Source organism: Acinonyx jubatus, chromosome E4, assembly GCF_027475565.1.
Source record: "Acinonyx jubatus isolate Ajub_Pintada_27869175 chromosome E4, VMU_Ajub_asm_v1.0, whole genome shotgun sequence".
NCBI classification, from domain to species: Eukaryota; Metazoa; Chordata; class Mammalia; order Carnivora; family Felidae; genus Acinonyx; species Acinonyx jubatus.
The window spans coordinates 27,736,698-27,759,923 of NC_069395.1; the positions used below are offsets into that span (position 1 = coordinate 27,736,698).

At 38.8% G+C, this 23,226-nt stretch overlaps 1 protein-coding gene across 11 annotated transcripts in view; it reads right to left on the minus strand.

The window, feature by feature from the left end:
- PPP1R12B (protein phosphatase 1 regulatory subunit 12B) overlaps nucleotides 1–23,226 on the minus strand; it is a 216,657-nt gene that overhangs the window by 37,824 nt on the left and 155,607 nt on the right. The window contains exon 1 of one of the 11 annotated variants that reach the window (XM_027074717.2): nucleotides 8,929–11,282. The exons of the other annotated variants lie outside the window; for them this stretch is intronic. Coding sequence (XP_026930518.1) covers nucleotides 8,929–9,030 — 102 coding nt within the window. The 5' untranslated portion in view covers nucleotides 9,031–11,282. Of the gene's footprint in view, nucleotides 1–8,928; nucleotides 11,283–23,226 lie in introns of those variants that run through there. 11 annotated transcript variants of the gene reach the window in all.

Genomic DNA, 23,226 nt, shown 5'->3' on the forward strand with positions numbered 1-23,226 from the left:
AAAATTTAAAAATGGGTATTTGCAGAATCTAAGACATGGCTCTCTGATCTCAAAGAGCCTTCTTTGAGGAGGAAAGATAAGTATATCCATAAAACAATGAGAGTGATGCAAGAAAGCGATCCAACACTAGACTTTCTGCTACATATGGCAAATAAAAAAGTAGGCAGAAAAGAGAGAAACCAGTCCTGACTAGAAATATTCAGCAAGGCTTCATGAAAAGAACAGGCCTAACGAGGTGGTCATGAAGACAGACACTATCATGAGTGATTTATAAGATGGGACCTTGTTAGGGTCACAGTTATCGCAAAGTGCTACTGGAAGCTCTAGAAGATAAAGAACTGAAGCTTTTCTTGATTCTGCCACTAAATTTGACATTTTATACCCCTCATATGGATTTTAGGTCTTCAGATGCATAAGATTCTTTGGATTTATGGGGCTAAATTTTGCTCCCAGAACAAAACAAGTATTTTACAATGAGGAAATTTGGGAGAGGGGATGTATTTGCAATTTGTTTGATTTTTGGCAGGAGAAGGGTCCCTCAGATAAGGAAAACTTCAGTAATTCAGGCTCTTCAAATTCAGGACTTGTTATAATTTAACAAGTCCTGAATTCAAGCATATTTTTGTGCCATCTGTTTAAAAATTACTTTAAAAGCAAATTAATAGCATAAACAAAATAAGAGAAATGACTTCACTTAAAAGGATCTACTTTTGAGCACTGATACATGGCCTTAGAGTAACTACTTATGCACAGTTAATACACTCACTAAAAATTCTAGACTATAACCCTTTAAGGGTATAGATCTTTGCTCCTTAGCAACAGTTTTATCATAAACACTTAAAAATAATAAACTTATACTTATTTTGAGGCGATGCAAAATTCTTACTTTTTACTAATTTATATTTGTTTCTTCCTAAATTATGCTGTGAAGTTTTTCCTCCTTTAAATAAAGTTTAATGGTCACAATCTCTCTTTTTGAAATAGATTCAGTAGTCAGGGATAGTAACAATAATTCAGGAGCTATTTAATGGAGACATGGTAGTTTTATTGGATTGGCTACACAGCTTACTGGTTAAACGCTCCAGCACAATTATATTCATTATTTAACTTCTCCCTGCCTCAGTGCCTTCATCAGTAAAGTGGTGGAAACGGTACCCAGTGTTTAATGTTATCAAAAACACTAAATGAGACAATACACGTAAGGGCTTGACACTGTGCCTGGCATATAGTAAATGTTGTATAAATATTTAGCTATTGATATTCCTACGGTTTTCTCTGTTTTTCCATTCTCTCTCATTCCTCTTTGGTCTTTTGGCTCTGCCAATGCTTGTTGGCTGCAAGAGTAATAAGCTCGAACAAATTCCTTGGCACTCAAGCAAAGGGTTTTGATTATTTGTAGATTTTGATTATCCAGGCTAATTCCTACTTACCCTTTTTCACCTACAGACATTTAAGGTCATTATTTTACTGTCTGGATAGTTACACTCTCTCCCAGATAACCAACCACGTCAATAAACGCAAAAGTGTAACAACTCCTGTATGAAAATGTTGCTTTCATAATGAACTATACAGAGGTTAAAGTCCAGACATACTCTCAGTATCTTTATCTAATCATTGAACTGGTAGAACCCCCTGCATTGTGTAACCAAAGACTGTTGTGCTGAGAAAACCCCTGGTTGTGGATAACTGCTATTCACTGCGTAACAGGTTGAGAACAGAAACAAAAAGGGGCTGAAAAAGAATAAAAGGCAGATGAAAGCCAACTCTAGTTGCTTCCCTTGGGTCTTCTGATGATAATTGGTTGTCCGCTCACACAAATATTATGAGATTGAGAAACAGAAGTAAAAAACACTGCTCATTAAATTGGGAACTTTTTCAAATTTGAAAAACCACCCCAGGTCACACAGCTGATTATGCACTGAAAACAAAACTAGAACCCTAAACTCTTAACTGACCCTAAACTGATCTAAATTTCTGGGTTCTTTGGGAACTAAAGAAATAAACAAACAATATATAAACATTATACATACATACATATATATATATATATATATACATGCACACAAACAATATTATTATATAAACAATATATATAAAATATATATAATATATAAACAATATATATAAATAAAGAACCAAACAAACAATATATAATACCTGCTTTCCCGCATGTGACTCCAGCGATAACCGAATAGGAAAAACCATGGGAAGCCACACACCTCTATCTGCTTGTTGTTACTACCTACACCGCCAGCCCCAAGGTATTATCCTCAGCTTTTTCCTTATGCTACATCTACTTCTTAGACAAGCTCACCACTCCCATGGCTTAATCATAAATATCAATGTTTTCAGCCCATAATATTCTCCTGAGGGTTAGACCAATAACTTCCTAGATATCACTATCTAAATGTTCCAAAGTATCTCTAACTCAACATATCCAAAAGTGAAATCATTTCTCCACCTCACACCTTTTTTTCCCTCCTGCATATGCCAACTAAGTTTTGTCATGCCATCTTCTAAAGAGTCATCTAAACCAGAGACCTGGGAGTCATCCTTGATTCTGCCTCTCCAGGCTCATCCTTACCCCCATTTTATTAATCCCCAACTCTTGTCAGTTCTGCCTTCTAAACAGCTGAATGCTTCTCTGTACTGCCTGAAGAATGTCTCTGTTCAGAACCTTATCATTTCTCAACCTGGAGTACAGCATTTGGGGCAACTGACTTAACCCCCAGGCCCTGCCTCTATAATCTAGCCTCCATAGATGCCAGAAATCTCCCTCAAATAAGCAACTGATCACAGCAATTTTACTTCAACTTTTCAATCCTTTATCTACAGGATAACTCCCCAAATCCTTAGAGTGACATACTAAGAACACATATGACATGGCCCCTGCTATGTCTCCAACTTCATTTCCTACTATACTCCTAAATATATCTTTTGTTCTAGCCACATTGATATGCAGCTCAAAATAATTCTATACTTTCTCATATATTTTTTCCACTTTTGTAATGCAATTTCCTTCTTTTTTAACCACCAAGCCTCTACTGTTCTTTAAACATCAGCTTAATGTATTTACCACTTGATTGACCTCCTAAGACAAAAACACCCTGTACTTAATTTTTGTTTTTATCTCCCCAATTAGACTGTCAATTCCTTGAAGGTAGGGACTATAAATTTCATTTCTGAATCCCAGTGTCCAGTATACAGCCTATTGCATAGCAGATGCTCATGAAATGTTAATTGTGGGATGATTCAAAATAAAGTAGCTGGCCTTGATAAACATTTATCATGGAACAAGAAGACTGGAGGGCCAAGGGTAGAACAGGGTTTGCATCTCTGTGTTGTCACCTGGAAATTCCAGGAAAGGAACCAATACCTTCAAAACTCCCTGTCTTTCTGGTCGAGAAACCATGACTTCAGATGCCATCTCATTCAGCTTTATGTAGAACATGGGTTAACTACTCTACTGTTTATCCAAGATTCCAGATAGGGAAACTGCTTTTGTTTTTATGGGTTCTACCACTCTTGCATAGAAGATTCCTTGGTTACAGAATTACTGCTTTGATTTTTCTTGAGTGGAATTTAAAAAAAAGAAATGAAACAGATACACTAGTGGTTTTAATGAGAAAGAGAAAAAATGGTTAACAGATTGCATCCTTAATAGCCTTATTCACCCAGACAAACGTTTCTCATTCTATGACAATGGATTATGAAGTAAAAATGAATTCTGGATTGGTAGTGCCCAGATGCAGTATGAGAGGTAGAAAGGATAAGATAATAAATACACTAGGGGTGCCAGGGTGGCTCAGTTGGTTAAGTGGCAACTCTTGATTTCGGCTCAGGTCACGATCTCATGGTTCGTGGGTTCGAGCCGCGCATCAGGTGCTGTGCTCACAGCATGGAGCCTGCTTCAGATCCTCTGTCTACCTCTCTCTCTTTTTCAAAAATAAATAAATGTTAAAAATATTTTTAAAGAGATAATACATACACTAAAGAACTGTTTGGTGTTTGCCACAGGAGAGCAGAAAGGACATGCAAAGAATGACTATCAATGCTGACAGTCTGGAAGGCTAAGACGCAGAATGGAGCCTGTTAACCCGAGTGGCCACATAGACAAGGTCTCGGGAAAGCAGCAATCCTTCAACACTCACTTGTTTATCAAATGTTCTCTGATTAGTTTGTAGAGCTGGTTATAAAACAAGTTGGTTAGTTGTTCTTTTCATTTATATTAATGGCTGGAGTGAAAAACATTATGTAAAATCTTTGTATGATTTTCAGTTGAGATATAAATCCTGAAGGAGTAGCAATCCAGATTAAATGGGAAAATGCTACTGATTTTGTTTTATAGATACAGGTCCAATCCTATTATCGTAAATACCAACCAATTCAAGAAAATCTGTCTAATTAAAAGATTCCCAGGTTTCAGCTGATGACCTACTTATTTCAAGATGATTCAATATAATAAATATCAACTAAGCAATACAATTTGGACATTATTTAGTATTGTTATCTTTGGATAGGCCTGTATTAAAAAATATTTTGTTAAATTAGCAAATAATTTGAGAGTATTGACCAATGATTACCTGGCTCTTGCGTTCAAGTTGATTTAAAACTGCTAAACCAACTAAATTGATTAATTTCTAAGTTAAAAGAATTTATATACTTGAGACCCAATAATATAAACAGTGATTAAAAACCATGAGCCAGAGGGGCACCTGCGTGGCTCAGTCAGTTAAGCATCAGACTTTGGCTCAGGTCATGATTTCACAGTTTGTGGGTTCGAGCCCTGCATTGGGCTCTGTGCTAACAGCGCAGAGCCTGGAATCTGCTTCTAATTCTGTGTCTCCCTCTCTCTCTGCCCCTACCCCACTCACGCTCGCTCTCCCCAAAATAAATAAACATTTATAAAAAAATTAAGAAAAAAACCCCATGAACTAGAGGTGTCTAACATATTTACAGTTCAGAATTATTTTTTTTAATGTTGGAAAATTACATCAAAAGGAAGCTTTTCTACTAATTGTGTTAACCTGGCACATCAGGTGGTTGCTTCAGAGTATGAGAACAGAAGCTAAGCCTTCAAAATCTTGTAAATAAATACCTGGTGTGGTTCCTATTAGAAATCTGAATGAACCTGGAAGTTGTTCTGCTTTCCCTGAGCAAGAAAATCAGAGATGAGTAGATCCGTTACTCAGGGAGCTCCCCACATTTTAGAGACAAAAGAGATGTTGAACTAAAGTGAACCTAGTGTGGAAGCCAAAAGACTTGTTCAACAAAGTTATTTCACTACCCACGGTCAACAGAGACCAAAACCGCAATATTAGGAGCCTATCACTTAGAAGAGCCATTTTAGTGGAGGATGGGGGCGGGGGGGGGGGGGGGTTGGGGATACTAAAAGAATAAATGATGGATATTTTCTTTATGGGAAAAGAGGTATGTATTTTTAAAAACCATGTTTAACAGTGCGATTTTGTGATCAGAGAATGAAAAATACTATTTTTGAAATACGAACCAGAGAAAGTAAACAAAATCTTAGCTGGCAAGACACATACTACCTTCCATATACAAGTGATTTTTTATTAGGGAGGATACTAGTTGTACAACCTCTAGGCAAGCATTAGATTTTTATACTATTAAAAAGGGTCCTAGGGGCACCTGAGTGGCTCAGTCGGTTAAGCGTCTGACTCTTGGTTTCGGCTCAGGTCATGATCTCATGATTTGGGAGTTTGAGCCCTGCATTGGGCTCTGCACTGACAGTGCGAAGTCTGCTTGGGATTCTCTCTCTCCCCACTCTCTCTGCCCCTACCCCAATTGCGCACTCTCTCTCTCTCAAAATAAATAAACTTAAAAAAAAAAAAAAGAAAATGATCCTAGCTCACTGAGTACAGAAACACTGAATTACATAATGTTAAAAGTATCAGAAGCTTCTGAGAGTTTAAAAGTAAAGGTAGGTAAGATCAAGTTTTCTAGTACTGACAAATCATCCTACTATTTGTTTTCTCAAGTTACAAATAATACCTGTTTGAGTTGCAGTTTATAGTTTGCCCATCATGCTTCTTGAACATTTGACTAAGAGAAAGGTGTCCAAAATACTCTTCCCATGTGAATAGCCACTCTTTAAGTTTCCTTTGAGGGTATTTTCCTTATATGGAAGCACTTAATATTTAGCCTCTTTAACAACAGTTAAGAAAAAACCATAAATATTTATACACTGGCTCAAGATTTCAATGTTTGTCTTGAAGAATGTTGGCTCCAGAGGCTATACCTCTTTGTGCAATTTCTAACAAAAAACCAAAAGTGCACAAGTGAAGTTTGAGGGGAGTGAGAGTTGTTCTGATCTTAACTCTGAAATGTGCACAGACATTTCCCAGTCTCTTTAGTCAAGCATTTCTGCCTCTGAGAGAAATATGAAGACCTGTAGCCCACAAGGTCTCAGGCTCTGTGGGGTCCGTGGTTCATAGGCTCTAGGATTTGAGAATCAGGCGTGGGAGATTCAGGATAGCCTGTCAATTCCCTCCCTTGGTCTGTAGCTGCTGCCTGCCTCCTTCCTGCAATTTGTTTCCTGGGTCCTCATTATGCCTGAATTTTGGATTCCCACAGCTACCCACGCTTTTAACTGTCATCTGTGACCCTAGCATGTCCTTAACCTTCAAGTACATTTGATATGTAATCCAGTGTTGTGGATAAATATGGGTTTTGGAGCCAGAGAGACTGGGCTCTACTGCTTGTTGCTGGCTGACTGATGTGGGTAAGCGGATTTTCTTCCATGTATCTCAGTTTCCTCAGACATAAAATGGTCACAGCAACACCCACCTTTCAGGGTGACTGAGGATTAAATGAGGTAAGGAAAATGAAGTGGCCGTCAGTTAAGTAACCAGGCATCAGAAGGCATATGAGCCCAACATCACCACCACAACACTAGGTGTTAAAGAGCACCACGTACTGAGTTAAGAGGGGGGATGGTCATAGTATCCAAAACCAGTTTGTAAGCAGCACCCCAACTAGTCAGTACATGAGAGGAAACTAGGCTACAGGGGAATCGTAGGAGATAAATCTTAGTTTTATAGCCCGTTCAGAGTGTCAACAGCCTCCAAATTAGTCTCACATACCTTTCACTCTCTCAGACAGTAAAGACACCAGCAACGTAATGGAACATGAATGATATGCGAAAACCAACACTCTCTATAGTACAGCCTCAGGCCATGTGGACCTGGAAGTTGGTTACAGTAAGCAGACGCTATTATGGGAATCCACAGCCGCTGACCACTACAATTGGGAAGTAGTCTCTTATTAAGGCCATTCACATTTTGGTTTCCTGTAATCCAAATTTTCAATTTCTCTCCCACTGTGACCTCTGTCTAAAAAGTCAGGGATGGGGGGGATGGTGGAAGGAGGGTGGAAAGGGTGGATGGCAGCTCTCAGGACCGAGACAAGAAGAAAACACTGTTTAACTGTAAAGAAGAAATGCACTCAAACAGGGAAAAAAGGGGAGGGGTGTCACCAGACAGATTTTGTTGAATGTTCGCGAGCCATTTCATGCACTGCCCTGGGCACGCTGGTTACAGTGGTGAGAAGTGCTAACAATGGGCTCTTTACACCAAAAGGTATTGCTGATTGGGTAAGAGGGTGGGGAACAAAGGGAAACACTAACTGAAGTAAAAGCGCTCCATTTTGTGGACCTCATTTGGTAGCCACCAAAAAGTACCCAACAGCTGCCAAGGAGGAAGCATTCTGTGGCTTCTTCGAAAAGAAAGGCACGCCATCCTAAGCGTTGAAGAAACTGTCCCCGGACTCAGCGATGGTGGCACTGGAGCCTCCTAGTCCACTCACAACAAGAACTTATGAATGAAATAGCTTTTTAACAAAATGCTGAATATCCCTAGCTGATGTCCGAGACCAACATGCCACATACCAAATTCTACTCCATGGTAATTTGCCCCATGAGAAAGACATTGAAAATGAATATAAAATAAAAGAAACACAATAGTCAATTCAGGTTTCTTGCAGATTTTTTCCCCACAGCTCCCCAAATAAGGAAGCTATGACCACCGTACTACTTACTCTGTACATATACTACAGCACAACCTTGTTCCCTAAGAAGGAGCTCTACCTTGCCCACTACCTAATATGCCCATCAGGGTTCCCATCACTTGCTATTTATTGGTAGCACTCCTTGCTTTTGTCAGTTTCCTACAGGGGAAGACACTGAATCAGATGTAAATCACTTGTACAGAAACATTCACTAGAGGAGAAAAAAAAAATCTCAAATGGATCTGCCTGTGGTATTACAAACACTTCCACACAGCTGGTTGTCAATAGCCAGGAGTCATTTAGAACTTTAGAAGCACAAAGTTTCCTGAGGGTGACTGAGAAGTAAAGACTCCAAGTATTTTTTTCTCTCTCTTTATCACTCAGTGGACACACAAAATAGGCAAAGGTATACACTCTCTCATATACACACCTACACAAATGTTCATGAGGAACTTGCCCATAACTGAAGTTTAACATCTATAGTTTCATGGCCATTTGGGAGCTTTATCTCTGGAAATGTAGTATTTGACTCACACAAAAAAACAAACAGGAAACGGAGCAATTAAAAACAGCCACAGAAATTAAGAAACGCCTGTAGGATATAGTGACAAGGACTCTAAAATCGTACTGTTAGGCAGCTTACAACTGACAGTTAAAAGCTAAAATACAGAAACCGTAGTCTGGCATATTTAAGTCTGCTTTTACTTAAGACTACAGTAAGTATTATGAACCACAACCTCTTGCAGAAAAGCTCACAGGGTCTTTACTTGCACTTTTTTTCTCCTCTACTGATTCCCATATGCTCTGAAATGCCTTTGCTCTAAACCTAACTCCCCAAGTTACATATACGTTTTCCATCTCTGACCCAACTAAGAACATACGTAAATAAAAACTGCTTACTCGGAGCGTCTTGGCAGTCGGGGAGGGAGATGCTGGGGGAGAATCAGACTGAGACTTCCTATTCCGAGTGAATTCTTTACTTCGGGCATATAAAGAGGACATGATTCCTCAGGATGTAGACAGACACTCAACCACTGGATTCTTCACACAAAGCTGAGAAAGTGCCCCTGCAGGTTACCCTCACAGAATCTCTCCTTTTAGTTGATGCAAGAAGACTTTGGATAGAACTAAATAAAGGATAAAAGCCACCCTGTAAATTATAGTCTTGCGCTCTAAGCCAGTCCACAGTGAAACAGAGTCTGAGAGGCGTGCTCCATCAATATTTTCAGTTCAGCTTCAACCACAAGTGCCCAGGACTTGTAGCTTACGGTGAGGGTGCTGTGCTGAGCCACACCTTTTATGCCTAGATTGAGTCCTTGATTCTCCCAAAAGGACACTTCTTATTGAGACTTGCTCCCCAGTAAAACCCGAGTCTAGGTTCCCGATGACACCAGATTAAATCCCAGAGAAAAGATGACCTTGGATCCTGCTGGAGACGAGCCTGGGACGCTTTATCGCTTTATCCAGAGGGAAGGAACAGAAATCCTCTGGAAATCATGCCGTCTTTCCTTAGCTGGACTCCACTGGGCTGGAAGGGGTTTAGAACTGCTGTGATAAATTCAGGTTAAACAACTCAAAAAAACCCCCCAAAAACAAAAAACTACAAATAAGGAACCAAGAGTTTATGAGAAGGAAGCCGTCTGAGGAAGTCAAGTTTCCCTGAGTCCTCCCAGACGAAGCTGCTTTTACATATAAACACTCACAGTCATACACACATCTTTTCCCCTCCCCTCTTCTATTTTCTGACATTCCAAATCCCTATTCGCTCAGCGAGGAATGCTGGAGAAGAGCCAAGGGCAAAGATTCACTTTCAACTCAGAATTCGGGTTGCCACTTGCAGGAAGAAAAGAAAGACTGCCAGCTTCTAGGAATAAAGGGAGGCTCTTTGGGGACATGCTCAGGGGCAAAGCCCACCAACCTTCTGGTATCCACTGCTTCGGCTGGAGTAAGCAGCACGTTCAACGGCGGACTTCTCTGAACAGTTTGCTAAATATCAGATGGGGACTTTTCAACTTCTGGATCTCTTAAGTCACAAAGCCCTGACAGACACATCAGTCAAAGCACCTTCAGGCCCTTTGTTTCCATTTTAATGACCTGTCGTTCCTGCCGCACCACAAGGAAGCCCAGCAAACTGAAACTTTGGCCCACTGCAAAGGAAGCTCTCTGTATATTGCAGACTTGAATGGCTGAGTCTCTAAGTATACAGCTTACCAGAGTTTTCTGAAACACCATAATCAGGGAAGACCAAATGGGAAAGGGGTTACAGGTAAGGGAAAAGAAGGGGTCAGAAATGAAGAGAGAAAACAGAGACAGTAGCAGAAATGCAAGACCACAGGACTGAGTTACCCACAGGGAAAATTAAGAGTTAAAAAGAAAGGAATTTATTTGCTTGGTGTTGAAGGTTTTTGGATTTGGCCTTGAAACATCTCAAATTTAATCTTTTGCACTCTGTTGTCATCACTACCCTATCCAACATTTCTAGGCCAAATGCTTTCTAAGCCAATGGGTTTATCCCCAAAGTAACAACTCACTTCTCTCTGGGCTCTTGGAAACTCTATCCTGCTCTCCCTTTTCCTACGTGAAATTTATACTTTTTCCTTCAAATCTTCCTAGCATGCCACTCTTTTTTCCTCTAATTATCTTGATATCTTCATTATTCTTATGACAAATTTTGTTAAATTAATGAAGGGAAGTGATCAGCTATTTGGGGGTTGGTCTAAGGAATACAGGTTGACAAGGATTTATAAGAGCACCTGGGCACCTGGGTGGCTCAGTTGCTTGAATGTCCTACTCTTGATTTTGGCTTCGGTCATGGTCCCAGGGTGGTGGGAGTGAGCACTGTATTGGGCTCAGTGCTAGGCATGGTGCCTGCTTGGGATTCTCTCTCTCTTTCCCTTTGCCCCTCTCCCCAACTCATGTACTCTCTCTCTAAAATAAAATAAAATAAAATAAAATAAAATAGGCTTTAGTTCATTCCCAATCTAAAAAACTTAAGACTGATCAATTCCACCACAAACCAGATTATACTGTGTCTGAAAGGCCAGTTATTTTGGGAATTCAGATCTATGAATCTTACGTTTTAGATCCTACTTATACAGTTAATCTCATCTGATAAGAATGAGTTTTTCTCTATTAGATCTCTTCACCTAGAAAAGAAATATTGATGTAAATCTAAATAGTAACATTCCCACAGCAAGCATGATTGTCTAGGGAAGGATTAAGGAGGGATACTTTTTCACTATCTAGAATGAAAGCTACCAGGTTACATTATTCCTCAAAGAAATGGCAAGAACAAGTCTGAGGCAACTGAAGAGGAAATGTAAAAGCCTGTTACTCCCAATTATTATTCCTGTCTCTTTTCACTTCTATCTTACATCTAATTCTAGGCAGTACTAACAATGGTAAACTCTCTTATATTTTAAAGTGTTTTAACATACATTATCTCACTTGATCCTCTCAATGCTGACAGGCAGTAACCTGGTCTAGTTAGGAGATTGGCTTTATATAGGGGAGTTGAGCCAATAAACATGTTGAGGGTAATGGGACCTAGGTTTCTCAATCTTGGAGAAGGAAGGTATAAATAAGAAAAAAGGTAAAGCTAGAATAAACCTTGTGATGATATGCAGGATTGAAGGTATCAGTGTGAACCAGTGATTTTCAATATATGCCGACATAAGTAACTAGAGATGTAAGTGTGTGTGTGTGTGTGTGTGTGTGTGCACGCGCGTGTCTAAGTGAATGCATCTATATGTGTATTTCCTAGCTCTCTCCACTGCGAGATGGGGGAAGAGTAACACTCCAGTAGCATTTCACACACCTAGTGCCCAGATCATCGTTTCCACATGTACTCTCCAATAAAAGGAACATGGCTCCCTGAGAAATGGCTAATTCCAGAGCTGGGGCAGGGAAAGAAAATGAGCCTGGGTCTCTTATGTCAGAAAATAAGGAAGCACTTTAACAATAATGGGAACATAACAAAAGGACATGGAGACCTGCTTAAAAAGCCAACTTGAGATAAACTGAGCATCAAAATAAATAATGACAGTGAAAAGTTATAACCCACTGAACAAAAAAGGAGTCCGTGAACACACATTAATATAAATAAATGAGGAGAGAAAGTTCTTCCTTACAATAGAATACCTAATAATAATGTAAAGGAGTAATGAAATTAAAAAAAAAATCACCATTTGGCAAACACCAATGTAAAGTCAATCCAAGGAAGGAACATTAGTGGATACCAAAGCTAGTAGGTTAAAACAGGATGAGGAACTGGATTTTACATAATCTCAAAGTATCGCCTATTAATCACAAAAGTGGAAAAGGGAGATGTACTGTGGAGAAACCTAGCAGACACCATCTTACTCAAGTGGCCAAAGGTCAACACTACCAGTAGTGGGGCAGATTGTTAGGGCATAATGAAAAGCAAAGGACTGCTTCTGTAACATTGTGGTAGAAAATGCATAAATTGGGTCTACTTAAGAGGAAACACTGGGCCCAAACTGAGGGACATACTTGACAGGCCTGTCATCTTAAAAATATCAAGGTCATGAAAAGCAAGGAAAGACTGACTAAAGAGACATGAGAATCAGGTCTAATGTGTGATCCTGTATTGGATCCTTCTGCTACAAAGAACATTATTGGGACAACCTGGTAAAAACTGAATGTGGTCTCTGGGTGAAGGATATACCAGAGTTCTCTGTACTATTCTTAAAATATTTGAAATTGTTTCAAAATAAGAAGTTAAAAAAAAAAAACCCAGTTCTTTCATACTACAAGGGTAGGAAATGGGCCAAATGAGATAACTTCTTTTAACTCCAGAGAACTTTTGAAAGACAGTCTCTCATTACAGATATAATTAAGATGGTGTTCACCAAAGAACTGCGTTTATTAATGGCAGTAAGCAATCACTTGGGCTAAAGACATAATGACTATGAACTAAGATTCATTAGATGGCCATGAATCAATTTTGTGGTTCACAATCAGATCAATAGAACGTGAAACAGAACAGCAAATATGATAGCACATGACACAGAATAGAGTAAGGGAAGGCTTTCATGGAACCGTTTTTTAGTTAGGCATAATACGTTTATAAGCATACTGGGTCACAGTGTAAAATGCATTTCTTTTTTTTTTTAACTATTTATTTTTGAGAGACAGAGACAGAGACAGGGAGAGAGGGAGAGAGGGAGAGAGGGGGGGAGAGGGAGAGAGAGGCAGAGAGAAAGGGGGACAGAGGATCCAAAGCAGGCTCTGTGCTGACAACGGAGAGTCTGATGTGGGGCTCGAACTCTCAAAATACGAGATCATGACCTAAGCCAAAGTCGGACACTTAACCAAATGAGCCACCCAGGCACCCCTAAAATGCATTTCTTATTGTGGGTCATGGTCAAAAAAGTGTGAAAGTCAAGAACAAAGAGCTAGTACAAGTCCTTTGGTGGTGAGAAGAGAAAGAACAGTTTCTACTCTGGCATGACAGGAGAATTATCTCATCCTTGAGTTATCAAACTGGCAAAGGATAGGTGCTTTGAACTAAATTTGACCCAGTATTACACTGCTTCATCAGTAAAATCTGAAAACGCTATAAAAAGTCATTACTTATTCTGCAAAATTTGGGATCTGGTGGACAAAAACCAGACAGAATGATTTTGTTATGGTTGATACAATTCCCAGAAGCATCTCTAGTGTCAGACTGTCAGACTTTCACCACACAAATATTCAGACTACTCAAATGCACCCTGCAAATCCTTTGTGTGTTCTATGGCATGACTGGACAGTCCTTGAATGTCACTGAAGGGCTTTCACTAGAGGAACCAGTATACTCCTGACTATCAGGTCAAAAAAGCATGCTTGGAATTCCAACTCTTTCTTCCTAGTTGAAGAATATGGTTTCCCCCCTTTCCCCAATAAACTGATAATTCAAGATCAATCAACAGTGTTTATTACAACATGAAGGGGGAGACCGTAGTTAGAATTTGTAAGCATATTACACTTTGGGTATCAAACATGGCATTAGTATTAAGTTCACAGAAAAAAACATTTTATTCTGCTTGCTGTATTTGCTATTCAACTGAGACCGGTAGCCTGCAAAAGGGTCCTGATATTTATCCAGGATAGATAAAGTAATTGAAAATATTTCTTTAAAAACTTCATCTTGGGGCGCCCTGGTGGCTCAGTGGGTTGAGCGACCGACTTCGGCTCAGGTCATGATCTCGCACTCCGTGGGTTCAAGCCCCGCATCGGGCTCTGTGCTGACAGCTCGGAGCCTGGAGCCTGCTTCGGATTCTGTGTCTCCCTCTCTCTCTGGCCCTCCCCCCGTTCATGCTCTGTCTCTCTCTGTCTCAAAAGTAAATGAATGTTAAAAAAAATAAATAAAAAAAAAACTTCATCTGGTAAAGATTTTGAGTAGGGCAAGGATTAAGAGTATAGAAGGTCAGACAGAATGTGAAAGCACAGGTAAAACAATAGCCAGCTAGAAAGAACATCATTTGCTCTTTGGCTCTGAGCCAAACTAAGTTTTAAAACTTTCTGAGGGTAGAGCATACAAATATAAATGGGTGTGCAGTGGAAGGGGGTAGATACACCCGCAAAATGGTATATTAACTGTGAACAACTTCTAGAAGTAAACCTCATAATTCTATTAGATTGTAAAACCCGGAGGCTTTATATTATCATTCTGCAAGTCATGCAAAATCTAATTTCTTGGAATTAGTTACATTTAAAATTAAAATGATCTCAGAGTGGTTTCCCAATCTCAAATGTTCCCTATCTATATTTTTCAAGTTCTTTTGTTACAAAAAAGAAAACAGGACAACAGAATAAAGTTCTGAAGTGCTTCTGGCTAAGAGATCATAAAAGACCCTCTCCATTAGCACTTGTGAATGTCAGAATCGAGTCCAAACTATGAGATGGGTAAGTCAATAAGTAAATGTCGTATGACTGTAGCCAGAAACTTCAGCCCTAGACTTTTCTGATGGGGCCCCAAACATGAAACTCAATCATCTAGAACTGCAATTCTAAAATTCTATTTTTGGCATAATGCCAAAAGAATCTTTACCAACACCCATTTCATCAGATATAGCAAAAGTATAGGAAAGTTCTTCTTGGAAAGTAAGTATGGCTTCCAAACCACAAGGTCTTTAAAGCCTAAAGGAGATTGTTAAATTGGCAGACATTACCTAGTCTTTCAAAAATTCTTATGCTGCTTCCTGCAAATCAAATTTTTTGGTAGCTTAGTTTAAAACTTCTGAGTAGTCACAATACACAGTATTTTAGTTCAGATTTCGGAAAGAAAGTAATGAGTCAAATATGAACAATTAAGAAGTATAAGTAGTTTAAGATCCCTGTGCCTCCTTTTGGAACTAAGAGTTTGAAACAGAGCAATCATTTTCAGTTCCATTTATGAATATAAGTGCCAAAGAAAATACTTTTATTTTCAATCATCAACTGACACTTTTCTTACATCAATCCATCTAACCCTATTAAGTACTTACTCCATGCAACATACTATTAGGGTTATATAAAATTCTTTAAGACATGATTACTATCTTCAAAGAGATTACAGGATATCTCAAGATTTATATAACTGCAAAGCGAGGGCTCCATACTGCTAAAATTAACAACACTACAATCATCTCACACCAGTCAGAATGGCTATTATAAAAAAATACAAGAAATAACAAGTGTTGGCGAGAATGTGAAGAAAAGGGAACCCTCGTGCACTGTTGGTGGGAATGTAAATTGGTACAGCCACTATGGAAAACAGTATGGAGGTTCCTCAAAAACTTAAAAGCAAAAATGCCTATAATCCAGTAATTCCATTGATGTAACTCATGGAAAGAAAATGAAAACACTATTTTAAAAAGATATATGCACCCCTGTGTTTATTGTAGCATTACGTACAATAGCCAAGATATGGAGGCAACCTAAATGTCCATAGAGAGATGAATGCATACAGAAGTGGGGTATGTATATACAATGGAATATTACTCAGCCATAAAAAAGAATGAACTGTTGTCATTTGTGATAACATGGACAGACCTAGAGGGTACTATGCAAAGTGAATTAAGTCAGAGAAAGAGAAATACCGTACGATTTCACTTACATGTGGAATCTAAAAAAACAAAACAGGGCACCTGGGTGTCTCAGTCAGTTGAGCATCTGACTTCAGCTCAGGTCGTGATCTCATGCTTTGTGAGTTCAAGCCCCACCTCAGGCTTTGAGCTGATAGCACGGAGCCTGCTTTAGATTCTCTGCCTCCCTCTTTCTGTGTTCCTCCTCTGCTAGCACTCTTTCTCAAAAATAAGCATAATAAAATAAAATAAAATAAAATAAAATAAAATAAAATAAAATAAAATAAAATAAAATAAAGTAAAGTAAAGTAAAGTAAAATAAAATAAAATAAAATAAAATAAAATAAAATAAAGTAAAACAGAAACAGAAACAGATTCATAAACACAGAGAACAAGCTGGTGGTTGCCAGGAGAGAGGGTGGTAGAGGGATAGGCAAAACAGGTGAGGGAGGTTAAGAGGCACAAACTTCCAGTTATAAACTAAATCACAGAGATGAAAAGTCCAGTCAAGGGAACACAGTCAATAATGCCGTGTTAACCTTGTGTGGTGATCGGTGGGGACCATACTTCCTGTGATGAGCACAGCATAATGTACAGAATTGTCAAGCCACTGTGCCGCACACTTGAAACCCATATAACATGGTATGCCAACTATACTTCAATTAAAGAAAAAAGAATTATAAGCACAAAAAACAAACAAACAAAAAACCCAGTCAAGCCATACTCTTCCATATGTTCTTAAGTAATCTCTAATTTCATACTGAACAAATAAGGTGCTTTTAAAGGAGACCACCAATAGCTCACAGCCAAGTCTGAAGAACAGAGTGCAGAAGAGCTGCATTTACCATTCCATGTATTTATACTGTGGTTTTTATTACTGGGCACCTAGAGGAGCCACACGCATTATTTGAGAGATAAAGGGCGTATGTGAGAAGTTCTGAAGAGAACAGGAAGTTCTTTGTCACGTGACTCCTTTGTCCTTCCATTTTTCCATCTTAATCCTCATTTTTAATTTATATGTTACGAAAATCTTCCCCCTTCTTGGAGGGTAGGGAAGATCAATGATGTGAACTCATGTTTAATGATTTCTCCTGTGTAGATGATTCCGAGTGAGGTAGAAATACTAGGGATTTTACCACAAAATGAGTCTCTTACCCTCAACTTCTCCTTTGAAATGAATCATTCTAGAGTGAAGTATCAGCCTTATTCCAATATACGGAAATAAAGAGCAGAAAGAAGCCATGCGATTCTTTCCACCTAATAGAGGGCTTCCGACATGTGTTCTTTATGAAAAAGCAATAAAAGCTAAAAAATCAGACCAACAAAACACATTCACTGAAAACTCTGGTGGGTTGCTTAGGGGTGAGGGAAAGAGACAGTGCCATTTTCAGGTACAAGGCAGTAACACAGAGGCAAAGTAAGATAAGACCCACAAGTTGCTGAGCATGAAGTTCACTAATTTTTATTAGTCTACAAAACGTTCCCCATCTTGCCCTTATATACTTAAATAATATGCCAGTATTATAAAAGTTTAAATCTCAGAAACTCACTTAAGGATAAGGGATTATATAGGCCCTTTGAGAAACCTGTCCCAGAATTGGTTTATAGGTTTAGTGTTTTGCAACGAAATTTAAACTGAGCAACAACTAAAAAAAAAAAAGGTGAACAGAAGTGAGAAGCTACCTCCTTTTTATGTAATAACTTATGCAGCTTTTCCTCCACTCACACTTTCTTTCCAGGCCTCACCAGATACAAACAGCCAAAAGTAAAGATAGAGGGGGCAACTCAGAAGCTGAGCTGAGGTTTTCTTTCTTTTTTTTTTTAAAGTTTATTTATTTATTTTGAGGGAGAGGGCATGTGCCCATAAGTGCGCAAGCAGGGGAGGGGCAGAGAGAGAGGAGAGAGAGAGAATCAGCGTGAGCCCGGAAGTGGGGCTCGATCCCACAAACCGTGAGGTCATGATCTGAGCCAAAATCAAGAGTTGGATGCTTAACTGATTGAGCCACCCAGGTGCTCCTGAGCAGAGGTTTTCAAGGGTGAAGGTGGGAGTGGGGGCAATACTTCCTCAGGGGCATTTGCAAATAATGTAAGGACGATGGTTCTCACAAAGACTGGAGGGTGCTATCAGCATTTAGCAAGCCAGGATCAGGGACACTGAATGTCCTACAACACTCTAGACAGAGTGTCATCATTATGATGAAGAAGTAATTACTCTGCTAAAATGCTCACAGGGCTCTGATGAGAAAAAATGCTGCAAATGATCAAGAGCACTAACAGAGCAAATTACATCTTTTTTGATTAGCTTAGAAGTAGCCCAAAGGGCTTTATAGGTTACATGGCTGGTTAAACACTGAATAAGTAGCTTATAAGAGTATGACTTATCTAAAACTTTTGTTAGAACTTACTACAACTATAGATGTTCAGGAAAGAGTTGTTTAAAAAAGTTGTTTATCTCAATAAGGTTGCTTTAAAAAGTCAAGGAGAAAGATGTTGAATACTACCATAGTTTTATAATACTATAAAATACTTAATTATATTTTAGAGTATCCTTTAAAATACATTTGTTTAGTGCATAAAGATATGTTTGATATTTATGTTGTGCTTGTAATCTGTGTGTCAGGCAAAACACACTACCATCTGGTGGCATGTCTAAAACGTAGGCTCAGTATTTAGGAACAGTGAGCTTCTTGATAGTGAAACCTATACTTAAAGGTATAAAATCAGAGAACCATCATAAGCTGTGAGTAGTAGAAGCCTATAAAAATAAATTATAAACATAAAGGTTCAGAAAGTCTACTTTAAGTTCAAGTGTTTTAACTATCATCAGCCTGATTTAGTTACTTTTTAATATTTTGGTAATTTTCTTTAAAGCCTATAAATTTGGCTGAATGCTCCATCGGGTGGTAAGAAAAGGAAAAATATTTCCCATTACTTGTAGTTGGCAGAGTTTTAAGGAAGAAGGCCATTACTGTACTAAGAAAAGCAATCTATGTATGGATCATGTAGAAGTTTTCATTCTTCAGCTACTTTTCCTAATTGTGAATTTATAGTTGGTTCAGAAATAAAGTCTACTCCATTCATCTAAGTTTACTGAGAACCCTCCTTCCTTAGCATTAAAAATGTAGTTACAAACTCAACACTTAATTTTCTTATTTTTTAAAAAGTTTACTTATTTTGAGAGAAAGGAAGAGAGGAGGAGGAGGAGGAGAGGAGGAGGAGGAGGAGGAGGAGAGAGAGAGAGAGAGAGAGAGAGAGAGAGAGAGAGAGAGAGGGAGAGGGAGAGAGCACGAGCATGCATGAGCAGGGGAGGGGAAGAGAGGGAGGTAGAGAGAATCCCAAGCAGGCACTGCACTGTCAGCCTGGAGCCTGATGCAGGGCTTGAACTCACCAACCCATGAGATCATGACCAGAGCTGAAACCAGGAGTCGGATGCTTAATCAACTGAGCAACCCAGGTGCCACAACATCTAATTTTCTTATAATAGTACAAGTCCCAGAAAAGTACATAAACGAACATTCCTAGTCTACGATGAACTGGCATACACACTTTCTGCTTTGCAGATGCTGTTGACATATACAGTGTAAATGTTTGTCCCTATGCTTTAGGAGTTGTCTAAATACCATCTATATATGCTTTATGTCCATGCTCTCAGTTAAAAATACTTCAAGATAGTTGAAAATGGAAGGCGCCATTGAACTGCTAGGTTTAGTTTTTAATGCTCTCATTTCTCTTTTGCTCAAATTATTTTCTTCTGTGCCAACTGAATCCTCTCAATATCTAAATTTTTCCTTTTTCTGCCTCTCTCATTTCCACTGGACATAAGTTTGCCCCTTCACTAGAGTTCTGCCAAAGGAAGTTTAAGCTTTCGTGCAGGCTAAACAGAACAGCTGTAACTCTGAAGATGACATAAAAGTTTCTCCCTGTGCCTAAGATACAAGAGATTTAAAAAAAAAAAAAAGCCATTCATTACAGAGAAAAAGTTGAAAGATAAAATATATCACAGGGAGAGTACTATTTTTTGTCCAGTTAATTCTTGCCCATGGCAGGTAAAGAACAGTCTATGAGCTATTTAATAAGAAGTCCATTTCAAACTCCCACAGTATAATCTAACCAGAAACACAGCTCCTTCAGTCAGCCATGGGGGGAGGGGGGAAACAACTCCCAGGGTACGCAAGTTAATGGTCCTGTCAACCCTGTCATTCCCACATTGCAATGCCAATGTAATTACACACAAATACAATTATGCCGAGGCAAACACTGTTGCAGAGTGTAAGAGCTACATATGCATTTCTCTAAGAAACACAACTTGTGAGGCCCATGAAGCATGGCAATGTTTGTGGCAAACAGGACCAATGTGGGGATCAAATTAATTAGATTCCTGGAGTCTGCTGCTTAGTATGCAATTTGGGAAAGAACTAAGCTCCATGATGACTGACTGACAGGCATACATCGAACCACATACATATTGTTTTGTTTTAGCAGAAAGGGCATATAAGAACTAATATTTGAGTGCCCTGGGCTCTGTTCTAATCAGTTTGCAAGATTCTGCATGTAATGTTACTATCTGGTTAGTTAATTTGGGTGGTGCTAATAATGTGTTATTGGAGTTAAGTTCACAGTCTCTATATGTTTAGTTAGCACATATTTAAACAAACAAAACAACAAATAAAATACCTCTTCCATACCACAGACTATTGGTGACCTAGCTATCTTACAAATACATACTACTGGTCCTAATACAGACTGAGTGGCAATATACAACACCTGTCATTAAAACTGGAATCGAAACTCCAAAGAGCAAAGCGTATCTGTTTTTAACCACTCAGAAGGATGATCACAAAGTCTGGTGTTCCAATCAGTGAAACTTGCACCACCTAGGTATAATTAGTTGAATGTCCTTTTTTTGTTAATTTTTAAATGTTCTGAGTATAATTGATACCCAATGTTACAACAGTTTCATGCATACAACATAACGATTTGTTAGGTTTACACATTATGCTATGTTCACCACAAGTGCAGCTACCATCTATCCCGATACATCACTATTACAATATCATTGACTATATTCCTTATCCTGTGCCTTTTATTCCCATGATATATTCCTTCCATAACTGGAAGCTTGTATCTTCCAACACTTTCCCCTCTGGCAACCATCAGTTTGTTCCTAGTACTTACAGATCTGATTCTGGTTTTTGTTTTCTTACTCATTTGTTGTTGGCTTTTATTTTTTATATTCCACTTATGAGTGAAATCATATGGTATTTGTCTTTCTTTTCGGTCTGACTTATTTTACTTAGCATAATATTCTCTAGGTCCATCCATGTTGTTTCAAACGGTGCAATCTCATCTATTTCATGGCTGCATAATATTCCATCGTGTATATATACATATACATACACACACATACACCCCATATCTTCCTTATCTGTTCATCTATTGATGGACACTTAGGCTGCTTCCATGCTTTCCTTGGCTATTGTAAATAATGCTGCAATGAACATAGGAGTGCATGCATCTTTTCAAATTAATGTTTTTGTTTTCTTTGGTTAAGTACCCCAATAGTAGAATTGTTGAATCATATATTTTATTTTTAATTTTTTGAGTAACTTCCATACCGTTTTCCACAGTGGCTATACCAACTGACATTCCCATCAACAATGTATGAGGGTTCCTTTTTCTCTACATCCTTGCCAACACTTGTTATTTTGTGTGTTTTTGATTTCAGCTATTCTAACAGGCATAAGGTGATATTGTGGTTTTGATTTGCATTTCCTTGATGATTACTAATGCTGAACATCTTTTCCTTGTCTGTTGGCTATCTGTATGTCTTCTTTGGAAAAATGTCTATTCAGGTCCTCTGCCAATTTTTTGTTAAAAAAAATTTTTTTTAATGTTTATTTTTTGAGAGAGAGAGCATGAGTGGGGTGGTGGTGGGGGGGGGCACGGAGAGGGGGACAGAGGATCCAAAGCAGGCTCTGTAATGACAGCAGTGAGCCGGATGTGGAGCTCAAACCTGCAGACTGTGAGATCATGACCCAAGTCAAAGTCAGACGCTCCACCAACTGAGCCACCCAGGTGCCCAGCCCCCCTTTTTAAAATAATTTAAAATATTTTATATATTTTTGACAGAGAGAGAAAGAGAGAGAAAGAGCAAGGACAGAGAGAGGGAGAGAGAGAATACCAAGCAGGCTCCATGCTGTCAATGTGGAGCCCAATGTGGGGCTTGAACCCACAAACCGTGAGATCATGACCTGAGCCAAAATCTAGAGTCAGATGCTTAACCAACTGAGCCACTCAGGCGCCTCTCCTCTGCCCATTTTTAAATCTGATTGTTTCTTTTGGTGTTGGGTTGTGTAAATTCTTTACATATTTTGGATATTAAGCCCTTATTGGATATATCATTTGCAAACATCTTCTCCCATTCAGTAGGTTGTCTTTTTGTTTGGTTTGATGGTTTCCTTTGCTGTGCAAAAAGCATTTTATTTTGATGTAGTCCCAATTGTTTATTTTTACCTTTGTTTCCTCTGCCTTAGGAGACATGACTAGGAAAATGTTATTATGGCCAATGTCAGAGAAATTACTGCCTGCAATCTCTTCTAGGACTTTTATGGTTTCAGATCTCACATTTAGGTCTTTAATGCATTTTAATTAGGCAAATATCTTTATTGTTCTAGTCCTTGGTCCTCTTCTCTTTCTATATTGTCTTCCCTCCATGTCATATAGTCTTATGGCTTTCCACTATGTCATATAGTCTTATGGCTTTAAATACCATCTAAATGCTCCAAAGATGCAAAAAAGATGCAAAAGGTCTGTCAATTTTTCCAGTTGGATATCTAATAGATATCTTAAACTTAACACACCTAAAACTGGATTCCTGATTTTCCTCCCCAACCTTCGTCATCTGCAGACTGCCCCATGTCAATTGATAGCAACTGTATCTTTCCAATTGCTCAGACCAATAGACTTTGGAGTCATCTTTCCCTCACACCTCACATATTCAGAATCTTATCAACTCTCAGAACCTCCACCACTGCCACATGATCCAAGCTCCCATTATCTTTTGCCTGGATTACTTTAATAGTTCCCCAGCTCATAAACTTGTCTCAAGTCAAATCTCAATGCAGCAGCT